General features: G+C 37.8%; 1 protein-coding gene and 1 pseudogene across 4 annotated transcripts; one reads left to right on the top strand and one right to left on the bottom strand.

The window, feature by feature from the left end:
- The first annotated feature begins 201 nt into the window (after positions 1-201).
- On the top strand, positions 202-4,428 carry LOC149029498 (TMV resistance protein N-like; annotated as a pseudogene). The gene is made up of 5 exons (XR_016171470.1): positions 202-699; positions 1,163-2,297; positions 2,577-2,861; positions 2,947-3,762; positions 3,885-4,428. The product of XR_016171470.1 is annotated as a TMV resistance protein N-like (transcript).
- A 2,355-nt stretch (positions 4,429-6,783) lies between these two features.
- Positions 6,784-20,845, bottom strand: LOC149029497 (uncharacterized). 3 transcript variants are annotated; one of them, XM_089141905.1, is made up of 2 exons: positions 19,994-20,845; positions 6,784-9,077 (listed from the first exon to the last, which is right to left on the bottom strand). In XM_089141905.1, the coding sequence occupies exons 1-2, from the start codon at positions 20,714-20,716 to the stop codon at positions 7,350-7,352; spliced, it is 2,451 nt and encodes an 816-aa protein (XP_088998031.1). In that variant the 5' UTR covers positions 20,717-20,845; the 3' UTR covers positions 6,784-7,349. The 3 variants fall into 3 exon arrangements, with proteins under 3 accessions (XP_088998031.1, XP_088998032.1, XP_088998033.1); XM_089141906.1 differs by having other exon boundaries at positions 6,784-9,074; XM_089141907.1 differs by having other exon boundaries at positions 6,784-9,062.
- Between the last annotated feature and the right edge of the window lie 2,913 nt (positions 20,846-23,758).

Below are 23,758 nucleotides of genomic sequence, written 5' to 3'. Positions count from 1 at the left end.
TTTACAAGCTGGAATCCACTTGTGCGCCTATCATACATTCATACCAATCATGGACCAGTTTCAAAGAACAGGCTCCACTTGCAACAAGCGGGAAATTTCAAAATAAAAGAGTCAGAAAGTTGGAAATGTGTTAGGGAGTTCAGTCTTGTTCAAGAGGAGAGCTTGTTACTGTTGACATCTTCTTTAATCTAAACCGGCAAAATACTTCATGGCTTCCTTCTCCTCTTCTTCTTCCACTGCAATTGGATCTTCTACTTACGATGTATTTCTCAATTTCAGAGGTGAGGATACTCGTAATTCATTCGTTAGTTTTCTCCACAGTGCTTTGAAGCAGAGAGGAATCAATGTGTTTCTTGACAGTAAAAATTTATGGACCGGAGAATCCATTGGTCCAACACTACTTGCAGCAATTCGAGGATCCAAAATTTCCATCCCTGTCTTCTCTAGACGTTATGCCGACAGCAAATGGTGCTTGATTGAGCTTGCTCAGATTGTTGAATGTCAGAGATCTAGTTGTCAATTGGTCTTGCCTATATTCTTCAACATTGACCCATCAAATGTTCGAAATTAGAAAAAGGGAGCTTTTGCAAAATCATTTCAGAAACATGAGAAGAACTTCGAGCCCCATATTGTAAAATGCTGGAGGAATGCTTTGCATGAAATAGGAAATTTGAAAGGAGAAGTTGTTGATGATACCACGTAAGTCTTCTACACATCATCATATCTCAAACTTTGAAGGATTACTGTCTTTTGGTCGCCATGCACAGGATTTCTAAGGATCTAAAGTGGGCTGTGATTTTCTCCATTTTCTTGACTCATCACCCTGCAGATCTCCTTTATGTTGCATTAATCCCAAGATTTGGTTTGTTGAGTAATAGAGATTTTTATTTTTTATTTTTCTCCTACGATGCATTCACTCAATATTAGAAATAAACTAGTTACTGAGGTGTGCTCTATTATCATACTCAAGAAATTAATGTTAATGTTACAAGGATATCTATTTTTGTTATTTGATTATATTAAATCTTTGTTATTGTTTATATTTTATTGCTTTCAATTCCATTGAAAACTTTAAATCTCTTTCGCATAGAAAAGTATAAATTTATTTGTTCTTAATTATTGTTATTATGTTTTTATTTTGATATATAAATGAAATTTGCAGGGATCAAGCAGAGTTAGTTGAACTGGTTGTCAAAAGGGTCCTAGGTGAATTATGCAGCAAAACCCAATTGGCTTTATCTAAAGACCTGATTGGAATAGATTCCTCTGTAGATTGTTTGCTTTCTTTATTAGATTTTGATTGTAGTGATGTTCAATTTGTGGGAATATGGGGTATTGGTGGTATTGGAAAGACAACTATTGTCAAGGCTGTGTACAACCGCATCAGTTCGATCTTCAACAAACATAGCTTTATTTCAGATGTTAGAGCACAAGCAACGCCAAGCAGGGGCTTGGAGTCTTTGCAGGAACGACTTCTTAAAGATATCCTCAGACTAGACATTGACATATCTAGTTGTGATAAAGGAAAGCAATTCATAAAAGAAAGACTTTGTAAAGAAAAAGTTCTTATAGTTCTTGATGATGTAGATAGTGCAGAACAGATAGATGCTTTGGTTGGCGGAATCAATTGGTTTGGTGAAGGAAGCAGGGTTATAATAACAACAAGAGATGAGGAAATCTTGAATGATGCTAAAGTTGCTAAAGATAAAATGTACAAGCCTCAAGAGTTAAGTCATGTCCAATCTCTTCAACTCTTTAGTTTGCATGCCTTTTCAAGTGAGCTACCTCCAGAAAATTTTATGCACCTTTCAAATGATGTGGCAAGATATTCAGGAGGATTACCTTTAACTCTACAGGTGTTTGGTTCTTTGCTATCAAAAAGAACAAGCATAGAAGAGTGGGAAAAAACAATCCAATATTTGAAAGAAATCCCTCCTGAAAAAGTTAAGGAAAGGTTGTGGTACAGCTACAATAAACTAGAAGGGCATTATCTAAAAGAAATGTTCCTTGATGCTGCTTGCCTTTTTATTGGATGGAAAAAAGAAGATGTAACTCCCATATGGGAAGCATGTGGCTATCAACCAATGTATGCAATATCCAGGTTAGTTCAAAGATCGCTTATTAAGTTTGAAGATGAAGATGAAGATGAATATGAAGGGTGTTCAGTCTTGAAAATGCATGATCAAATACGAGATATGGGAAGAGAAATTGTCCTAGAAGAAAATCGTATGGATCCAAGTAAGCGCAGTAGATTATGGTCTAATGATGAAATCTTGCAAGTTTTAGAAAGAAAGACGGTAAGATTGGAGCATTTGCTATTTTGTTTTTTCTCATGCCAGGGATAGCACTCTATATGTTAAAATCTACTTGGATGTTGATTTGGACCCACTCCACTAGTAGCCACCGATTTTTGTTTTCTTTTTGATTACTTTTTATTTTTATTGTAGGGAATTAACATTTTGTAAGGCATGATCCTTATACATTCTTGTAATAAACTGCTCATTATTTATTTACTTTATTATTTAATTGCTAATGTCCATGGATTTTTATTTACTTGGTCAATTTTTCTATTGTAGGGAACTATCATGGTAACAAGCATGATCCTTAATGATCGCTTTTCAAATGTTTATTTAGATCTGCACTTTGATATGATGCCGAACTTGAAATTTCTTGAGATTCATTCATCAAGAGTCCAAGGAAACTTTTGGAGACTTCCTTCAACGCTAAGATGGTTGAAATGGGAATTCTATAACTCGGAATTTATACCTATGAATTTTTATCACAAGAGTTTGGTGCATCTCGAACTATCGCAATCCAAGACTAAACAAGCCTGGAATATTAGTCCTCTAGATAAAAATAAGGTAAAATATTGGACTTAATTCTTTTTTTTCCTTATTTGATTCTTACTTTTTATTGATGAAGTGCATTTTTATTTTCGAATGACAGCGGTTCCAAAGTTTGAAATTTCTCAATCTTTGTTTTTCTGGAAATCTATCAAAGTCCCCAAATTTTTCATGGTTTCCTTATTTGGAGCAATTGAATCTCTCATGGTGCACGAGTTTGGAAAGTTTGGATGAATCCATTGGGCAGTTGAGTCGGCTCCAAACTCTTGATCTTAAGGCTTGTTCTCGAATCATGGAGTTGCCTAATTCCTTTTGTAATTTGAAATCTTTGGTCAAGCTTAACTTGTCACAGACAGGAATAAAAGAGCTTCCAAACAATTTGGATGGTTCATTTTCTGATGTAGGAATTAAAGTTCCTCACGGTGTTGGACTAAAGGAGAATCTTGAGGAATTGCATATTTCATGGTGCTCTCAACTAGTGGGATTGCCAAGATCAATGGGGAGAATGAGGGGTTTGCGTACCCTTGTTCTGATTGGAACCGAAATTTCAAAATTGCCTGATGATTTTTCAGTGCTCTTGAACTTAGAGGAGTTGAGAATGTCTTGGAATCTGAAATCATTCCCAATAGATCTGTCCCACTTTAAGAAGTTGAGGATATTAAGCTTTTCAGAATGCAAGCTGTTGGAGGAGCTCCCAGAAGTTTCCTCAAGTTTGGTTGAGCTTGGGTTGTACTATTGCGATTCACTGATACAAACTTTGGACATCTCAAGGCTGAGACATTTGAAGTTGTTAGAGGTTGGCTATTGTGGAAAGCTGAAGGAGATTCAAGGCCTTGAGGGTGCAGAATCTTTAGATTATATTGAAGTCGTTTACTGTGATAATTACCTGGCAGATACAAAGAGGAATATACATGGGCAGGTAAGTCTTATTATTATATGTATGTTCTAATACTGGGAACTAACTAGCTAGCTATTGTTAGAGCTGTTCCATTTTACTTTTAATAATTTCTTCGGCTGTGTGTCCTCTCTCTGGTTTTGTAGGGAACACTACTTTTACCAGAAGTGTCAGCAAAAAGTAATGTTGATCCCTTGTGTGCTGATAGTAAGGGTTTAATTTTGTGTGTTGTTTTCAATGTCAAGGATTATCAGAAGCTGATTAAAGAGAGTCAACTAATATCCATCAATGTTGTAATTTATGGTACGATCCACCAGAAAGATAAAACAACAAAGTGTAAGCACACAGTGAGATTTGAGGACTTTGAGTATACTAGTAAACTGGATATGATTTGCATTCACCATTTCAAAGGCTTCGACTGGTTTGGGATTCCTCTCCAACAAAAACATTCCATTGTGATTGAATGCATGGCTATACTTGATCCGAAACCTCATGATGAAGCCATTGTCAAGGTTAAATTCTGCAAGTTATTACAGAGCAGGGAACTTCTTGATCTTCAAAAGCCCATCGATCAATACTCGAGTGCCTTAATTGTAGCAGATTTCTTTCAGTTGGAACGACAGACAAACCTAAGAAGAAGAAGAAGAAAAAGAAGTGCCGAATGATACAGCAAGAGACTCTGGACCTAGACAGCATCATAATTCCTCCACTTTCTTAGAATTATTTTGTTTTCCATTCACATCGCTTAATTTTTTTTTGCCTTTCTCTGTTTTGTACAAACTCGCTGTTTAGATTTCTAACTGGTTGATACTTGGCACAGTTAAAATCTTGTTGCCTTCACTTTCCCTTCCCTTCCCTGTTCTTCTCTGGTTTTCCTTTTTCCTTTCTTCTTACTTTTAGCGCCGTCACCTATTTCTTCTCCAGCTACGTTTTGGATGTATAGCTTTTAGTTGAAGTTTTCTTATTGAATGTCTGTTGTTTTTGATAGCTGGTACTTAAATTGAATGTCTGATAATTAAAATTTTGTTTTCATTGAATCAATTTTCATTTTCAGTCTAGACTTGCAGACCCTTGGCTTTGACAGGTGCAGAAGCAAACCCAGATCAATCATTTGAGCGGAAGTATTTTCCCCTGCTTCTACATGATTTTCGTGATGCTCTGTTTTTTGCTACATCTTTACATCTCAGCAATATTCAGTTTTATTTTCTGATTGCAAACCAGCAGTTCAATCTCTTAATGGGGATGTTCAATCTCTGGATTGTCTGGTTGCCGATATTCTGGTTTACTTCCTCTATTTCAGTTGGTTCAGTTCTTTTACATTCCCAGGTCATTCAACTCTCAGGCAGGTTATCTTGCAAAATGGTCAAGTTTGAACTCTTCTTTAATTACCTATGGAGTTTCTCTAGAGAGTCTTATATGGATTTTCATTTGGGAAAAAGGGAAATTAACAAAAACAAAAAAATCAAAAATCTTAGTGAAGATCAGAAATCATGCTCAATAGAAACTCCTTGTGAGGACTTTGCCCTCCTATTCTAATTTGAGCCATCAAAGCTCAAACTGGTTCCATATGGGTAGAATCTTGTTCATTAATAGTTGGTTTAAGAATTGTTTACCTGACCCACCAAACATTATATGGGTCCCAATCAAATCTGAACTCTCAAATCCATGAGTTCAGATTTAGCACTTGGTGGGGGTGGGTTGCACATATGCTGCCCTCACGTCTCCCCACCACAAATATTGGAGGATCTAACATTTGAGACACCCAAAGAGGCCTTTAAACACTGATACTTTATTTTATCTTTAAAAAAGCTACGATTCCAATTCTGTTGGAATAATTAATGGAACAATCAGAAAGGACTATTAGGGCCCCGGCCGGGGGCAACCCCCCCCGGCCCCCCCCCCCCCCTCTTGGCGGCGCAGGGGCTTGTACCAATGGCTAAGGGAGAAGGGGGGGGCTAAAGGACTCTTTTGGGGTGTGAGAACAATTTGCAAAGCAATTCTTAACCATTTAATGCGGCAACGCTCAAAATGCTCTATTTGTTTTCATGTAAAATTTTATTTACAACTTTTTACCGTTAAATTTTACTATTCCTTTGAAGTACAAACTAATTGAGCTTAATCTCAATTTAACATATGATTAATTATATAATCTCATTGATTCTTGTTCAAAAAGGAGAGGGAGTGTTGGAATTTTAATTCACGATTTATAGGGCCTTCTTTTTTTACCTTTTCTTGTGGGATTAGATTTGATTATTCTCTTATTGGAGAAGCAATAGCTCAAATGTCTTTGAAGCTTGTATAACAGTGTTGACTGTGAAGCATTTTCTAGCCATAAGAGGCAACTTCTAACCGCTTAAATGTCTTTCACCATCAGCATAGTTGTGGTTGAACTGAGCACCGTAGTTTAACCAATCAATATTTGATTGTCTGATCCGTGGATAACGATACCAATTTCTAGATAATTTCTCGTATCAGTTGAAACTTAGGTACATCCTAAGGAAAGAAATTTCGGGAGAAATTGCCGATTCGCTACCTGGTGAACCAAGGCGAACCGGCAAAATCTTGCCAAAGTTTGCCTGAAATATTGAAGTTTTGAGATCTCTACTGTACTGGTTCTCTTCTGCTTCTTTCTCTTCCAACTGCGGCTACAACACTGCTGCTACTGCTTCTCTTCTGCTTCTTCATCTTCCAACTCACCACTGCTGCTACTTCTTTTCTTCTTTTCTGTTTCTTCCTCTTCCAGCTCACCCCGCTGCTACTGCTTCTTTTTTCTTCTTTTCTGTTTCTTCCTCTTCCAGCTCACCCCCGCTGCTACTGCTTCTTTTTTCTTCTTTTCTGTTTCTTTCTCTTCCAGTTGCAGGGCCAGCAGCACCCACTACTGCTACTGCTTCTCTTTCTCTTTCTTTCTTTCTTTCTTCTTCTTGAAGATTTTCGTTTGATTTGCCCGAAAAATCAACAATTTTCCGGCAATTTTAACTGATTTGCCGGAAAATCGTGATATTTAAACATTTTAGTTTCAATCAGTTTTTTTTTCGCCGGTCAACAAAATAATGTTCCATGGGTACATCCATGCAATAATCAAGCATGACTCAAAGCCAACCCATACGCTGATGATCCTGACATTGATTACCAAAGCCATGATGAGGACTCAAAATATGGGAATGTTTATTCTGCACGTGAACATTTTAGGAATTTTACAGATGTGAAAATCATTCTCATGATCAGGATTCAGTATTCTGCACGTGATGCATGATCAGTATGTAGCTAGAAATTCGGACTGTAGAGTCAATGAGAGCCCAAGCCCCCCATTAATTTGGCACAAAAAAACCACCAAACAAAGATCAGCCCAGACCTTCAATCCTTTGGCCACGATTCCAACAAAGTACAAATCACTAGCCAAGAATAAAGCCTACATAATTTATAAGATGAACCTGATCTTCAAAAAAAAGTAACAGGTCAGCAATCCTCAGATTGAATGCGATCTTGATACGTCTAAATCTCAATAACAGTGGGATGTCCCCAACTATAATTTGCTTAACCATAATCTGCATTAACTCCTAAGTTACCAACCATAAGTGAGAAACAGTACCAATCATGAAAGCATTACCCAATCATGCAGTCGGTTCTTCATTCCTGGAACCATGATCATCCATTTTGTGTGCCACCATACTAGTAGTATTCACTGATGTTGAAGGCACAACTGAGTTATCCGTTGCAGCACTGAATTCCTTACCTTCAGAAACTGAAATACTGATGATCTCTGATTTGCTTGCCATGGAAGCAGCAGCAGGTTGGCCTTCTGCCTCTACTGCAGTAGTCTCCTTCTGGAGATCTGGTCCGACTACAGCCATATTCTTCACCCCAGGTTCAAGCATGACATGGGGCTCCGATCTTTGAATTTGCACTTCTGGGCCACCAGCTGCAATTGCTGGTAATTGGGCTTGACTATCTGCAGCTGCTGTTGATGCCTGGAGAGCTTGAGGAACCCCATATCCTGCCAAATGTGGCAAGGATCCACGGGGACCATTATAGCTTTGTAGATGGCCTTGAGGGACAAAAACACTTGACCGGGCACTAGGAGTAGGCGGGTAAAGAGCCTCAAGCCCTGACGGCCCATACATGGCTTGATGCCCTTGAAAACGTTTAAGCTTAGAGAGATGCTTTTTACCAGCCAAATGACACTCAAAAACAGCCTGTGTATCACACTTGACGTTGCACAAGTCACAGATCAAGGGCACCACCTCTTTTGGTTTTGGGGGCTCAACTGGCCTCCTTGGCTGTTCAGACATCCTCATTCGCTTACCCCCCCGGCCCCCCCTCATCTTCCGCTTCATACCACGCCTCCTAGAGTCAACCCAATCCATCCTCGATCGTTTTGCTGGTGTTTCTGCCTGCTCTACTTTTGTAGCCTCAGATTGCTCTTCAGAATTATTTGGCTGCTCTGTGTCCATTTTATTTTCAGCAATAGGAACTTCAGTATCTAAATTCTCCCTATTTGACTTGTTCTCATCAATCCCTAGTAAATTTTCAGGCTGTGTAGTAACATCTGATTTACTTTCAAGGACAGGTAATGCCTCATTTTCTGTTACTTTTGCAAGATTTTGCTCACTCTGCACTTCAGCCAATGGTTTTCCTTCACTTGGCAATGCTGGTTCAGGTTTTTGCTCAATCTGCACTTCAGCCAATGGTTTTCCTTCACTTGGCAATGCTGGTTCAGGTTTTTGCTCATTCTGTACTTCACCCACAGATTTTCCCTCACTTGGTAAAGATGGTTCAGGCTTTTTCTCGTTCTGTGTTGCAGAGACAGGCTTTTGCTCAGTTTGTATTGAGGGTATAACTTTTCTAGCATTCTGCAACTCTTCGAATCTCTGCAAGTTCTTCTTATGCCGCTTTCCATTCTTGTGCTGCTCAAGAATTTCCAAGCTGGTACAGTCAACCCTACAGAGTTCACACCATGCTATCTGCGGAGGGCGTGGGGTTGGAGCTACCTTTCCTGGAACTAAAGCTGACATTGGGAGCCCTTGAACCTCTGAAGCCTTTCCTTGAGCAACATCTGAGGGTGCTCCCTGACCTGCCGCTGACGTGGTCCCCTCATCTTCTGCTGATGCTGCAAGCTCCTGGTTTGATGCAGTAGATTGGTGGGATGTCGATGCTGCCACATGTGGATGACGCCTACCACCACCCCTTCCCATGCGTCCCCTCCCACGGAATTGTGGACCTGGGCCGTCTGGTCTGGACTGGCGGTGGCCAAAATTACCTCGACCACCACCCCTGAATGGGCCGCCACCCCTTCTACCACTCCCCCTGTAGGGAGATCTCCCAACCTGAAAAGAAGCCTTCTAAGGATCTTTAAGGACTAGAAGACATAATAACTTGCTTCTAAAGAGCAGTGATACTAAGAGGAGATATCACATTCCAGAACACAAGGGGAGAAAATGAATATTCCAGACACAAAATACGAAAGAATGTATAAATCCAAAAATGAAAGAGAGAAAGAGACAAGGTTACTGGCATACTCATTACTGGGTTTCATTAAGCATGCCCCGTTCCAACACAGTAGTTCTGAGTTCAACACCCAACAATGGCTGTGCATCTTATGTTAATAGAATCAGTGACGATAAGGCTATTCATTATCCCAGCACAATCCAAGGATTGCTAAAAGCTGTGTTGACTGTAGACAAAATCCCAGTAGACACAGCTCGGTCTCAACATCCAATTTTGACTTTTATGGAGCTATGCAGCAACCACAGATATGAACCATGCCAACGTAACCCACAATCCATTCACCGGCTCCAAGCCTCATTAATAGTCTTTTTAAGGCTGAACCATTCCCCTTAATTGCCATTGAGATATATGAAATCCCCCCCCCCCCCAAAAAAAAAAAAAAAAAAAAAACTTCGACCAGCCTTTAGGGTAAATTTGGCAAAGTTTCTGTTTCGTTGGCATATTTCCGCACATGGGGCAGTTCTACGCGTTTCTACTCTACAGCATTAACTCAAAGCGAATAGAATCTGTCATATAACCAGTATGAAGGGTTATTTTCTACTATCATGAAAATGGTCATGTAATTAGGGTTTGGAAAATTATTGTTATAGATGTAACCTATTGTATTGTACAATTATCACATAGGAGGTATGCAAAAATATAATAAAGGTACGCATGGAAGAACACTTTTGGAGCAAAAATAGTATAATAAGCTATGTATAACATGTATCAGGCACAAACACTAAATGGAGAACCTATAAGAGAGAACTGCATTCAATTGACATTACTACAAAGATGAGGTTTCTTACATATTGTAAAAGTCTATTGCCATGAAGAGTGCCAGGTTGGTTCAAATTCATTCAGCCACTTGAATGATTGAAAGAAAACTTTGTTGGTGGAATCTGGACCGTACTTGATGCTTGAATGTAAATACAAAGTAAAATAAAATGGAGAAAAGGAGATCTTGAGGAATTATTTAAAGTCCCAGTGATTATACTGCCTTCAGGACTCATTTTGACTGTTTTTGAGTGCTACAATGTGAACACAAGAATTAATGGCTTGATGAGATGTATAAATGCAAATCGGCTGTACTGCATGGCACCAAACTGTATCAGTGAAGTGGTACTGATACTCAATAATTTTTTCAATCCCTTGACATATTGGTGAAATCGGCACGTATTGACAGTATCGCAATGTATTGGCTGATACAGTGCAATACTTATAGACATGCAACATTTTAAGGGAAAAGAGATGCATATCACACTGAATCGAATCAATACCTAGCGATACTGATGAGTATCAGCCAACACAGTAGAGTACAATGCCTTAAACCATGACTATGAGGTTGTTTCATAACTTCAAAGAAAAAGATGTTTGAGTAAAAGCAATACTCTCAAGGTTGAAAATCTTGAATTACTTCTACAACAAAACTTAGCTGGGAAATACAGAGTGACTTCGGAGGGAAAAAGAATATGCCATGCCTAGCAATGTGGATAAAAATATCCATGTTAATATGCATAAACTCGGCCGAAAATTCAGGACCGGCAATACCTTTGTTATAAAGCTTGAACATCTAATGATTAACTAATATTTGTACAAGTAAAAGCCTGGAAACAGCATATAAATCACCAAGTCATCACAGATATTCTCTGAATCAAACAGAACCTCCGTTGTACTTGGTTACAAAGTTAATATCGTAAAAGAAATTGTAATCAGGACCCATATTAACTCATATCGTACAATTTTGTTACTAGTCAACAAGAACATGTACATCACACATCAACTCCCATAGATGGATCAAGAGATCTCCAAATTTAATCCCACTTAGTCAACTCCAGAAGTAGGAACACTTCTTTGTGACATGAATGTTGTAACCAAACATTTTTTAAAACCATGAAGGAAACAGATGAACACCACTGAGGAAAAGTATACCAGTCTCCGTGTCCAATATCAACCTACAAATCTTTAAATTTAATCTACAGCTTCCATTAAAGGGGGAGAAAAGAAAAAGAGAGGGGGGGGGATGGAATTGAAATGCCGTCTGTCCACCATTGCAGTTCATGGTCAGTATTCATCGACTTAAGCTCACACGATATGGAATTGTAAACCTCTGTGAGACTTACCAAGCGGAGGTGACAACAGATCAGAAACCCTGCCAACCTGACCTAGTGACTATTGTGGGTTGCTAGTTCATTGGAAAATAATCAGGTAAAATTGATTTCAGGTTTTAATTACAACCTTTCACACATTATGATGCATGAAGTAGATCCTAGATCCTTCAGCAATCTGGCAGGTTGAATTAAGAAGTGTCATCCCTAGAACCAAGCCAAAAAAGGTCAGGTTGCTTGCTTAGCTTCCATATGGCCTTGACCAGGTCAAGGTTTCCAAAATTTAACTGGACACACAGTCAAGATCAACTGAACTAAGCCATGCTCTTCTCATCTTGCATTCATTAATAAATCCTCATATCGCTATACTCCGTTGATTAACTAGCTAGCATCATGAAGTCAACTTGTACAAAGCAGGGAATGATAGTACTCTGCCCCCCCTATTGCACAACCATGAAACTGCCAAAAAGAAGTTTGACAAGTTCCATGGTGTTATACCACACAAGAACAGACAAACCTAGAATGGACAGGTAACAGCACTTAAGAGAGTTAAGATATTTGTACCTATTTCTTGCAAAGAAACCGTGTAGAGAGCAATCCAACGTGATGATGAAGAGCAGTGATTATCAAAGAAGATCGAGGCTCCTGAATCAACTTTGCCTAGTGGAAAAGTACATAGAGTTTAGCATTTCTAATGTCCTAAAGGCACTTCTACATCCATAAATGCTAATGGATGATTTGAAATTGTTAGAATTCTTTTGTTACATTTATTTAAAAAAGTCATTGTGAATGACAACACACTGACTTTAGGTTGCTTCCTTCTCAAACTATGTACCACCAATTGATTCAAACTTGGGAAGTGATACATCAAGCAGTGTGTCCCAAATACAGTTCCGAGACAGATTTGCAAACACCCTTTTTTTTAAATTAAACCAGCAACTCACTGAATGGTGTTGGATTCCTGTACATATCATTAACCTATCTGATGTTTAAAAATGATATTCCTCCCTGTTAAATAATAAGGGATACAAATATCATGATAGAATACTCACTTTCAGTTTCTTAGATTGGTATCCTCTACAAGACCAACCTAAGCAACATGAGGAAGCTATCTAATGAGAAAAATAACTTTCCCAAAGCATTATTATGTTACAGTTTTATACTCTAATATCTACATATATTTCTCCCCTAGAGTTTCTTTAAAAGAGGAAGGACAGTGTAAAGAAATTAACCAACCAGTATTCTCCACCAAATCCTCAATGCATCCATCTCCATCCACAAGATTTGGGCAGAATGACGCTACAAAATGATATACGCTCCACAAGAACTCATAATATACAAAGTCTTTGACATAGAATCACCTAAGTACAAAAGAGAGACACCCTGTTCAAACTTCAAAACAAACAATCCTTAAAGATGGCTCTAAAAATTCCCCCATAAAAAAGTTAAGAGTGGTATAATCAGGAGAACACCACATATTGCTACCACATGACTGCAGCAAACCAAACTTATATTTGATCTTCAGCACAATACAAAGAGTAGACTGCACCCTCAACTGTAAGGCACACCAATTCATAAGTAAATGAGGCCCCACAGTTAAGGAGCAAAATGGATGAAGTGGCCCCACTTCATCATAAAGATGAGCTACAAACTAAATCAAATGATTCAATAACCATTACCTAACATTCTGAGCTTAAGAATGAAAGGAATCATTTGACTTAAAAATAGCTCATAATTGGAAGGGGTGCCAATCATCAACAAGTGCTCTATGTCTTCTAGATACTATCATATGACATAGTAAAAGATCCATTATTATTTTACTACATTGGCAATTTGGCATTTCTAGCAATTCCCTCCTTTTTGCTGCAGGAAAATTGGCCAATCAAAATTTCTTTTTGTCTTAGAGAAATCACCCTACGTTTCTGTAGCTGTGACTGCAACCCCAATTTTTTCAACTATTCAAAGATTAATTGAATGGAAACTCTCTACTCTAAACATATCAGCCTCAGTTGTCGATTACACTACCCATTTGGGCCCCTCAAAGCACTACAAGAAGTTCCCTTGAAAGGATATCACGCTTGGGATGAACATTTGTAGTATCTTGAATGACATTGCAGCACCCAAAAAGGAAGCGAACATCTTAAGACCATGCCAACCCATGGCATCCACAAGAGATTTGGTGCTTCAATAAGGAAGCCAGAGTGGATGAAATGGGCCAGAGATTGAAATTAAAGAGGTGTATTTTGCCAGAGAAACACTAGCAGTGGATTAGATGGCAGAAAATGAGTGTAACCCAATTCAACATAAACCTTTACCAGAGATGCCGCTAAAACCCAACCAAGATCGACATATCACCGCATAAGAACTTGTGCCACCAACTCAACAAAAGATGCAGTGGAAAGCTTCTTGTTGCCAGCCAAGCCTGGAATTTATACTTTACAATCAAAGAGAATGAATTTGCAACGTCTTTATCTAGCAAGGAGGAAGAAAGCAAGAACGTATCTTGTAGATGCCTTGGGCTGCAATCGCAAACCTGACTAGCACAGTGCGTTAACAAATCTTACTTGCAAGACAACAGATAGAATAACCAAACCTACAAGATACTTCCAAAGAACCAACCAAAAAATAATAATATATAATAGTGCCGAAGGCCTCTATTTCCTACTTATAGTGGCACAGCAACTCTTAACATATTAAGAATTATTTGCATTCAATAATTTTATCCAAAATTATCATGTAAGAACACCATATACAGCCACTGACCCAAAAAGATAAAATAACCAAGATTGGCACCAATACTTCCACTAGATAATACACCAAATATCATAAATTCAATCAGCTGATCGATTTAATTTTCAGATAAAGCACAAATTAAATGATAGGCATCACCGAAGGTATCCCTTTGGAACCACCATAGGAAGGGTTTTAGGCTTTGAATGAAAAGAAAGAGTTAACAATATATGAAACCCTTCCAACCATGGAAACAAATCTTTCAGAAGCAGATGAGCCTACAACAGAAGGATAACTAGATTTCCCTTGGCTTGCATTGACCATTTTGTAAGCCATATACACTTTTGTTCAAGCTCTTATAACTTTATGGGAAGGAACCTTGTGATTAGGTTATTAATGGGTTAGGCCAGAAATATTTTTGATTGATGTTTTCAGGAATTTTGTAAAGGTTACAAGGGGGCAAGCATAAAAACAGAATTTTGATATTAGTGAAAGCTTCTTGCTGCTCTCATCTCTATTGAAGATTTTTGTCTTGGGTCTGATCAAGTCTGATGGGATCAGTGTTAGATCCAATTGACGCCTTGTAGTGTGAAGCCCAGGTACTTCCTTGGTGGGATTGGTGTTTGAAGAAATCAACATCTTGCTGGGTGAAGCCCAGCTGATTTTTCAAAGCTGTCTTCAACTTCTAATTCTATTTCAAGTTCAAGCAATGTAGAGCCTGAGAAGGCCTGCTGAGGTGGGAATCACTGAGAGAGAGTTAGGAAAATAGGAGGGGAAGAAGGAGACTCACACATTCCCCCGCTGAATTTTTCTACTGAAAATTTTCATTAATCAACAACTCAAAACAGAAAAGTGTTCATACAATTGCTTAATCAATAAAGAATAAACCTTGTCCCAAAAATAGAAACCTCACTAGAATAGCAACAACTGAAATAAGAAACTAACTAATAGAACCCACATTCAAAATAAGAAGCTGCTTAAGGAAATCCTACCCAATCGCTGACAACTCTAGGTAATAGAGTTATTTCTAGTGCTTTTCTGCTAGAGATAGCTTGAATTAGGAGAGATTTACCTTATTTCTTAGTGCATGCTATTACCAGATTGTAGTATGGAGTCCTAGTATCTTAAGTTCTTTTATTTAATCTTAAGGGTATGGGAGGGAACACCACAAGTGAAAGATTCGATAAGTTCATAGAAAGTACTTTCAAAGAACCCAACAGGAAACATCGACTTGTGTTACAACGGTGAGCCCAAGGCCTCTATTTATAGACTAAAATGTAACATTAAAAAAAATGTAAACCATAAACCAAAAATCATAACTGTCAAATTTGAAACAGAAAAAGGGAACCAGTCTTCCATAGAGAAAGTGTCAAAAACATCAAGTAATCTTACCAAAAATAGCAACTATTTTATACCGTTATTCACATCCGCTATAAGCAACACTTATCCTAACCAAAACAATGATGATTCTGACTTCATTCACATCCACTAAAAACAGTTATTTATCTTGACTAGAAATTAATCTCCAACATTATGCTTGAGGAATCCCATCAGTCACTTGAATTAAGTAAAGTAAGTTTTGGTCATTATTTGTGCCCACCATCTTGGAATTTGAATCAAACTTGATTTCTTAAAAGAGCCCATTAATTGCTTCTTTAAATCTCTTGACCCTTGCTCCTGTAATTGGTCCAACTGGTACAAGCAATGGATCTCCAATGATGCAAATCAAGTGGCCACACCAAGGGATCCATTGCTAGTACAAATTAGATCAATTACAAGAGCACGGGCCAAGGGGTTCAAAGAAGAAATTAATGGGCCCCTTTAAGAAATCAAGTCTAATTCCAATTCCAAGATAGTGGGCCCAAATAATAACTAAAACTTACTTAATTCAAATAATTGATGGGATCCCTCAAGCATAATGTTGAAGATTAATTTCTATTTCTAGTCAAGATAAGTTGTTTTTAGCGAACATGAATAAAGTTAGAGTCATCACTATTTTGGACAGGATAAGTTGCAGGTTATAGTAAACGTGAATAATGGACAAAAAAACTATTGTTATTTTTTGTCAAGATTACTTGATGTTTTTGGCACTTTATCTATGGAATAGTGGTTTACCTTTTCTTTTTGAAATTTGACCATTACGGTTTTTGGCTTTTTATTTTTTATTTTTTTTATTTTTATGTGACAATTCAGTCTATAAATAGAGGCCTTCGGCTCACATTGTTACACAAGTGTTATTAAGGATAATAAATTGTGAGGTGTTTCCTCTTGAGTTCTTTGATGAATTTTTTATGAACTTATCAAGTCTTTGACTTGTGGCATTCCCTCCCCATACCCTCGTCCATGACTCTTTAGAGTTTATAGTCATCTGATCAAGGTTCCCTCTTGTTATACTGTTGGTTCACTTTTCTTAATAAACATTGGGTCACAGTCTATCAATTCTAAATCTGTAGATTTAGCCTTCCTGGGCATCATATCACATTATTTTTATGGGGTCTCCAGGCAGGTTGTGTGGGGTTTGCATCACCTTGGTTTGGGTTTCCAAAGTGGATCATGTTAGTCCAGCCAGGCCAAGGCTACTGCAACATCAAAGTTTCTAACCAAGTTCTCCAATCAAACAAGCTGCTACCACAGAAATTCTGCAACAACAGTAATCTGATCATACCAACCCTGACCCTCCTTTACCTAATCGAAACCACCAAATCCATACATTAACCCATCTCTAAGATCCATCTCATGACCTTAAATCTGCCCAGATCAGACCAAGCCATCGAAACACCATCATCTTGAATCAAATTTCCGTCCCACCCAAGGAAACCTCAATCCAAGCCCCGTAGATTCCTACATTATTACCTTACCAAATACCCAAAACCGTATCCCTAATTGCTGCAACTCTGTTCCAAATCACTTTTCAACCATTGAACTTAACAAGACCTTCACTGATAGATTCTCTTGCCACAAATTCACATAACCATATCATCAACCCGTACTCTATCTTCGCCCAAAAACCTTATTTTGATCCAACCAAAACCCTGCTCAGATCAGATCCTGGTCATTGGCTTCTAGTTGGTCCCACCAATCTAGGACTACATAATATGGTTATAAACCATCCAAGGTAAGACAATTATGAATTGTACATAACAGAATAAGATATCAATCCCCACATTGACCTTACAGCAGAAGTACTAGAGACATTAAGTCTCCCATCAGTAGTGTTGGTTCCAATAGCAAGCTTTCCACAAACTACGCAGATGAAACTATACCAACAAAAGAATGCAAATAAACATTTTCTTTGTGTATATTACAGCACAAACAAATGGGTCAAGGATCTGAAAGGTGTAAACCTGAAGGTTACCTAGTATAATACCTCATTTCCAATCTCATCAGCCCATTGGATGGATTGGCAGTTCTGTCTATATTCATTTCATGTGAAGAGCAATGGCACCTAATTAGAAAAATGACAATCAACCAAAATAGGGAAGATGGAGAACTAAAATATCTAAGGAAATCCTGAAATCCTGCCAAAAACATCTAAACGACAAATCAACAAAGATGAATACAAAGAGTGCAGCTGAGATTCCAATGAAGGCACACGAGCAGCAAAACCAGAGAAATAATAAATTAAAAGGAATTTCAGAACACAGCCAACTTGTACAAAATGGACAATAGTCTATTAGATGGTTTCATCATCTGCAACCGTATAACAGATCCAAATGAATACAAAAATGAGAATGGACTGTATGGTGTGAACTGAGAACCAACAAAAATGACAAGCGACCCAAGGTTGTGTCACAGAGTCTAGGCAAGCTGGGCATCCCCAGGGGAAAGGGGAAATCAAGGTGACACCTTGATGCTCAGGCGCCACAAAAGCACCTGAACACCTAGGCAGCACTTTGGCAACTATGCAAGTGACAACCCCTCCTTGCAGACGGCCAGGGGGTGGTAAAGGCAGAAAAGAGTTCATGTAGTCAGCTCCAGGTTGGTATCAGGTTTCACGGTTGAATCAAGATGGGGTGAATACTAGAAGAGAATGTAGAATCAAGACAGAATAAGAAGCAAGAAGGATTCCAACAAATTCTTCTCATAGAAGTGGAGTTCCTGCTTAAATCCTCCAATCATGATCTCAAACTGAGACGGCATTAAAAAGAAGGGCGCACCTGAAGGCTCCCAAACAAGCAAAGTCCGGTGTTCCTGTATGCAATTCCAGGATTTAAATGTTTGAGATCGCACTCTAAAGAAAATAACGCTACTAGATTAAAGGAATGCTCATGTAAAATAAAATTCTAATTTAGTTAGATATGTCCAAACTTAAGATCTAATTGATCAAAAAACTAAGGGCATTTTGGTTGTTATTCAAGATCCTTTATTTTATAATTCCATGAAACATTACGTCCTTGGCTACAGATTGTTTTATATTTAGGGTTTCGACACTTGCGTTTTGCTCGTGTACCCACGTCCAGCCATCCTCCCTCAGCGTTTAGGGCACTTAGGTTCTATCATGTGCAGTAAAGATCAAACAGTGGAAACATATATTCAGATGGTACAAATCAAATCAAAGGATTCAAAAGTAAATACAAGGGAATGGAATGAAGCTTCAGTCAGTTGACTCCAACAGAGCACCCAACGACAATTTATCAGCCAAATAACACAAAAATTAAACAAAGGCAATAGTTTTCAGCAAGCATGCCAAGAGCAAGCAACCATAACAAAGTGAAAAAGATAAAACCTAATGAATTAAAATGGAAAACTACAATGCAGTGACAACAACTAAAAATAAAGGATCAAATACCCTAGGACTTTAGCATCTAGATCTATGTTTAGATGTAACAAACCTAGATCTTTGTCTGCAGTAAGTGAAAGGCACTACCAAGTTCCCTTTACATGTTTCGAAAAAATAAATGAACATATAAATAAGTTGAAATTTCATTATACTTACCGAAGCTACAAAAGGTGAATGGGTTCATTTGAGGGGAAAATACAGCATATGGAGCACACACAGACAATCCTTAAAAATGATCTACCAAATGTCATCAACAGGTAGCTTATGAGCATTTGAGCCAGTGTTCCTTTGTGTTGTGATGCCTATAAGAGTTGGGGACTTGGGTCATCATAGGATATTCTCAGAGATTCATACGCATTTATGGTCTTCTGAACTAGTAGGTATTTCTCTAGCACTTGTGAATCCTCCAAAATCAGTGGGGTTATATTTTTTCTCAGATAAGTTAGAGCCTTGCTGTATTTTTTTTATAAATGCAAAGGTTTAACAGATTTGATTACCTGTAAGGATAGCAACCAGTACATGAGGCTCCAGCTACTGCAAGGTCTAGAGGAGGCAAATATATACATCCCTAACCCCAGCTTTGGAAGAAAGATTGTTTCCAGGTCATGGACCTACAACCAACAGGTTGCCATGGCACAACATATATGATTACCTGTATCTTGGCTAAAAGATTGTATTTTTCTTTCCCCCCTTGGATGGCAAACTGCAACACAAGGCCAAGTGTCTTAGACATTGCGCACGTCCAGACTGCCAAGTGCTGAGGTGATATCATTTTTTGCTTGGATACTGACTTTTTTATTTCATTCACAAGGATGACATTATTCACAAAAACTAACTATAATGCAACGACCAATGAAGATGGAATATAACAATCGCAAAAGAAATTCAGGGTACATTCTACGAGATTACATAATTAGCAGTCAATGAATATAACAGTTGACTGAAAAAATCAAGAACGACAAAGAATAAAAAGCAGAATGCCCTGCCTGTACATTCAATTAAATTGAACTAAGCCACCTTGTGTTGGAACAAAGGGTTGAAACAGAAAAAGACCATGCATAAACACGTTTCACTATTAACGTGGAAACTAATCATATAACCAGGTAGAAAACGCAAGCAAGAATCACAATAAAATCCAAAACAAAAGCCATACCGGAGGTCGCATAGGAAATGGACCGTGTGACATCGGCCCCTGCATTGGCATCGGCATCGGAATTGGACCATAAGCCCCATTGGAATGCCATTGCCGCTCCTGCAATCCAGCCATCGCTCTTTCCGCTGCATCCATCGACCCGGCAAATTGCGTCAATTGTGACAAAGCAGCGACAGCTGCTGCGGCCGCTGGGTTCAATCCAGTCGGAACCGGATACGATGGGTCCGGTTGTTGAGGCTGTTGTGGTGGTGGTGGTTGTTGTTGTTGCTGCTGTAACGGCTGCTGTTGTTCAAAAACCCCTTGATAGTAATAGGCATTCTGCTGATGCTGTGCTTGCGCTTGTCCCTGAAATTGGCCCTGTCCATGACCCTGCGCCGCTGCATAAACTTGTGATGCTTCGGATGCAATCGAAACACCAGGAGGATGGATGGTTGCCGAGTCCTGCTGAGATTGTTGTGGCTGATAAGCATTATTGGTGTAATCTGGATAATATCCAGCATATTGTTGATGTGATTGTTGCTGGTAATGATGATAAGAGTAATAAGCTTGGCTTGCTTGGTCGTAAGCTTGAGCTTGAGATGGATCGTAGTATTGAGAGGATAGATCTTGCTGTTGATGTTGTTCGGCCAGTTGCTCCTGTTGCTGCTGTTGCTGCTGTTGAAGCTGGTGTTGCTGAAACTGTTGATGAAGCTGTTGGGCGTCAGTGAGTGTCGAGAGATCCATGATTGCTGGTTTCGTTCCTCTCTGCAACGAGGATTACGTCGTAGGGTTTCCTTCAAGCTTTCGTTCTTTCTTCCCGAGCCCGCCCCCTTTGTTTTCCGAATCTAAAAAACGAAAAGTAATAAAACTGAAACGACATGACTTATGAAATTGCAATTAAAGATAAAACTTATAATTAACTTATTTAAGCAGCTTAGATTATGATAATTATACTGCCTGGGCTTGGTGGACCAACCCAACAATTTTTATTTTTATTTTTAGTGGGCCAACCAACAAGTCATTGCAAATGCAATTTTTTTTTTAATTTTTTTTTTTTTAATTTTTAATTTTAATTTTTTTTTATTTATTTTTTTTTTTTTTTTTTTGTAACAAAGGCGCTTTTTATGTATAGGTAAATTGGGGTTGGGATATTACATATGCCGCGGATAAGGATCTTTGCATTGAAGGGTCAAGGTAATTTTCATCCGGACCTCTGTTTGGTAACTATCACTTTTAATTAATTTTAGTTTCCTTATGCATAAGGCTTTCTTTAGTTTCAAGAAATAATTAAATAAAGACATGCTTAACAGAAATCATTAGTTTAGGGCCTATTTGGTTATATGAATCTGGAGATTTTAAATATCTAGAGATTTCAAATCTACGGAGTCATAATTTATAAAATTAACTATTTGGTTAACTGAATATGTGGAATGAAATATGTGGATTTATCCGTGATATGTGCAAATGTTTAGCGTTTTTATAATAGGGATGAAATCTCTAGATTTCACCCCATACCTATAAATCTATGGATTCACATTTTTAGTGTAAAAAGATGAATTTCTAGATTTCATGAATCTAGAGATTTTCAAAACCAAACGGGTATAAATCTTGCATTCATGAATCCAGAGATTTGAAATCTCTGGATTCATGTAACCAAACAAACTCTTAATAAATTTTGTAACAAAAATATCATTGTGTCCTTTAGATTTCTTTTTATTATTTTAATTTTAATCTACTAAAATAAATATTATCAAAAATAAATAAATAAATGAAAAAACCTAACCAAACTAATTCCCTCGTAAAAACAGTAGAGTTTGAAAACAAATACAGAATACGAACAGTTGCTTTGCAACTTCACAACCGAAGGAGGAAGACAAACTTCAAATCCATCATTTGGCTCTTCATTGTTGGGTGTCGAAGCTCAACCCTCAATAGGGGCTTTGATCTTCCTCCTAGAACCTTTGTTTACTTATGGCTTTCTTTATTTTTATTTTGTTGTTCTATCCATTGTCTATTTAGTTTAAGTAAATCTACTATATTATGCTACAACCTAAATTACTGGGATTCTTTCTTGTGTTGTGATGCTTCTCGATGAACAAATATAAGCTTAGGTTGTATTCTAGTGGTTGGCCTTTCTCATTTTGATAAATGGGTTGCTTCTCCTCCAAGGCCCAAAGGCATTTCCTAGGACGTGAAGACCTGTAATTCTCGCTTCATAGAGGGCTTTCATTGTCAATGAAGTTGAAGCATTTTTTGAGCTGTTCAAGAGTATTAGCAGTTCTGTGATTGATGATGGACTAATAAACAAGGACGAGTTTTATTTGTTCTATTTAAAAACAAAAAGGAGACCAATCATTTCCCCTAATTGGTATTAGGTTGTATACCTGACATTCTATTTTTGATTGAGAACCAGATAAATCCAAATTTATTTATACTTTCTAAAAGTGAAATATGCATATTTCTATTGATCTTGAAATTGAATTATAAAGTGTCGATAGATGTTGGGTTGGTTAGGAAAATTAAAATTCAATTAATGTTTTCGATGGATTCTTTACTTGTCAGACCATAGTCATATTTGATCGAAGTGCAATTTGTATGGACTTGATGATCATGTTGAAATTTTGCAACAGAACAAAAGAAATAGTGGCTCCTCTTGATCTGTTTCTTAACAAATTAATGGTGGATTATATATGAAAATAACAAAAAAAAGTAGTGCCTCCTCTGAAGTTACTTCTCAATATCGAGCTTCACAATGGAACAAAGGATTCAAGAGGAGATTCAAAACCTTCAATCGAGGATTGAAAACCAAGACTTTAATACCGAAAAATGAAGGGCTAAATGAAGTAGGACTAAAAGTGACCTAGACCAAATCACAGGGGGTCCAAATGAAAATTATCCATTAATTAAAAGGAAAATTGAAATATTTATCACAAATATAAATATATAAAGAACACCCCTGGAGTTTGGATAATTACAATTTGCTTCCTACAAAATATTCCCATGCCTTTTCCAACACTTAAAACTCATGTGATGGAGTCAAAACAAGCTTTGTTATCACAGTATCACTAAATTGATTTAGACTATTAGGGGAGTAATATTCATAAGCTTCAAGGAGTTGGCTCAATTGGCAAAAAAATCAATGCCTTCATAGTATAGAAAATAGAACATCTACTCCCACTATTCCCTTGCCTCCAAAATTTTCTCTCACAACCCACTTGACATAAACCACCTTGGCCCATGTATGTCAAGTGGACTGTGAGAGGAAAATTTTAGAAATATGAAAGTAGTGGGAGTAGAGGATCTAGAATCCATGATATAAGGTTAAAATTTCAAATCTTTTTGGGACTTTGAGTGAGATCATGTTGTATATTTAAATTATTATACATAAAAACTACATTGAGCATATAGTCAGGTTGCACGTAAGTTGCCCCAGATGAACCTCCGGCTGAGCATTAGATGCCCCGCACCAACAAAAAAAGAAATAAATCATGATTCTAGGAATATATAACCTTTACCTAGCTTTCTTGACTTCTTATAAAGAATAATTTACCTCTTCTAAGTCCAACCTCCAAACCCCCAACCTCCTTGACTACGCTGTAGGTCGGCTCTTTGATCTAGTATTTTCCATTGAGGACTAACATGTGTTTTATGATGAAAGAAGATTAACATAAGAATAACTCAAATTTGAGCCCAGTTTGTGTAAAGTGTGATGTAATTTACGCTAAGTTGCCCTAGATGAACCTCCGGTTGAACTTTAGATCCCTCCGCACCAACAAAAATGAATAA

This window comes from Hakea prostrata, chromosome 1, assembly GCF_041222555.1.
Source record: "Hakea prostrata isolate BN-2017 chromosome 1, UWA_Hpros_2, whole genome shotgun sequence".
In the NCBI taxonomy this organism is placed as follows: domain Eukaryota; kingdom Viridiplantae; phylum Streptophyta; class Magnoliopsida; order Proteales; family Proteaceae; genus Hakea; species Hakea prostrata.
The sequence above is the reverse complement of the archived record's forward strand: the minus strand, read 5'-3'. Positions and strand labels throughout refer to the sequence as shown.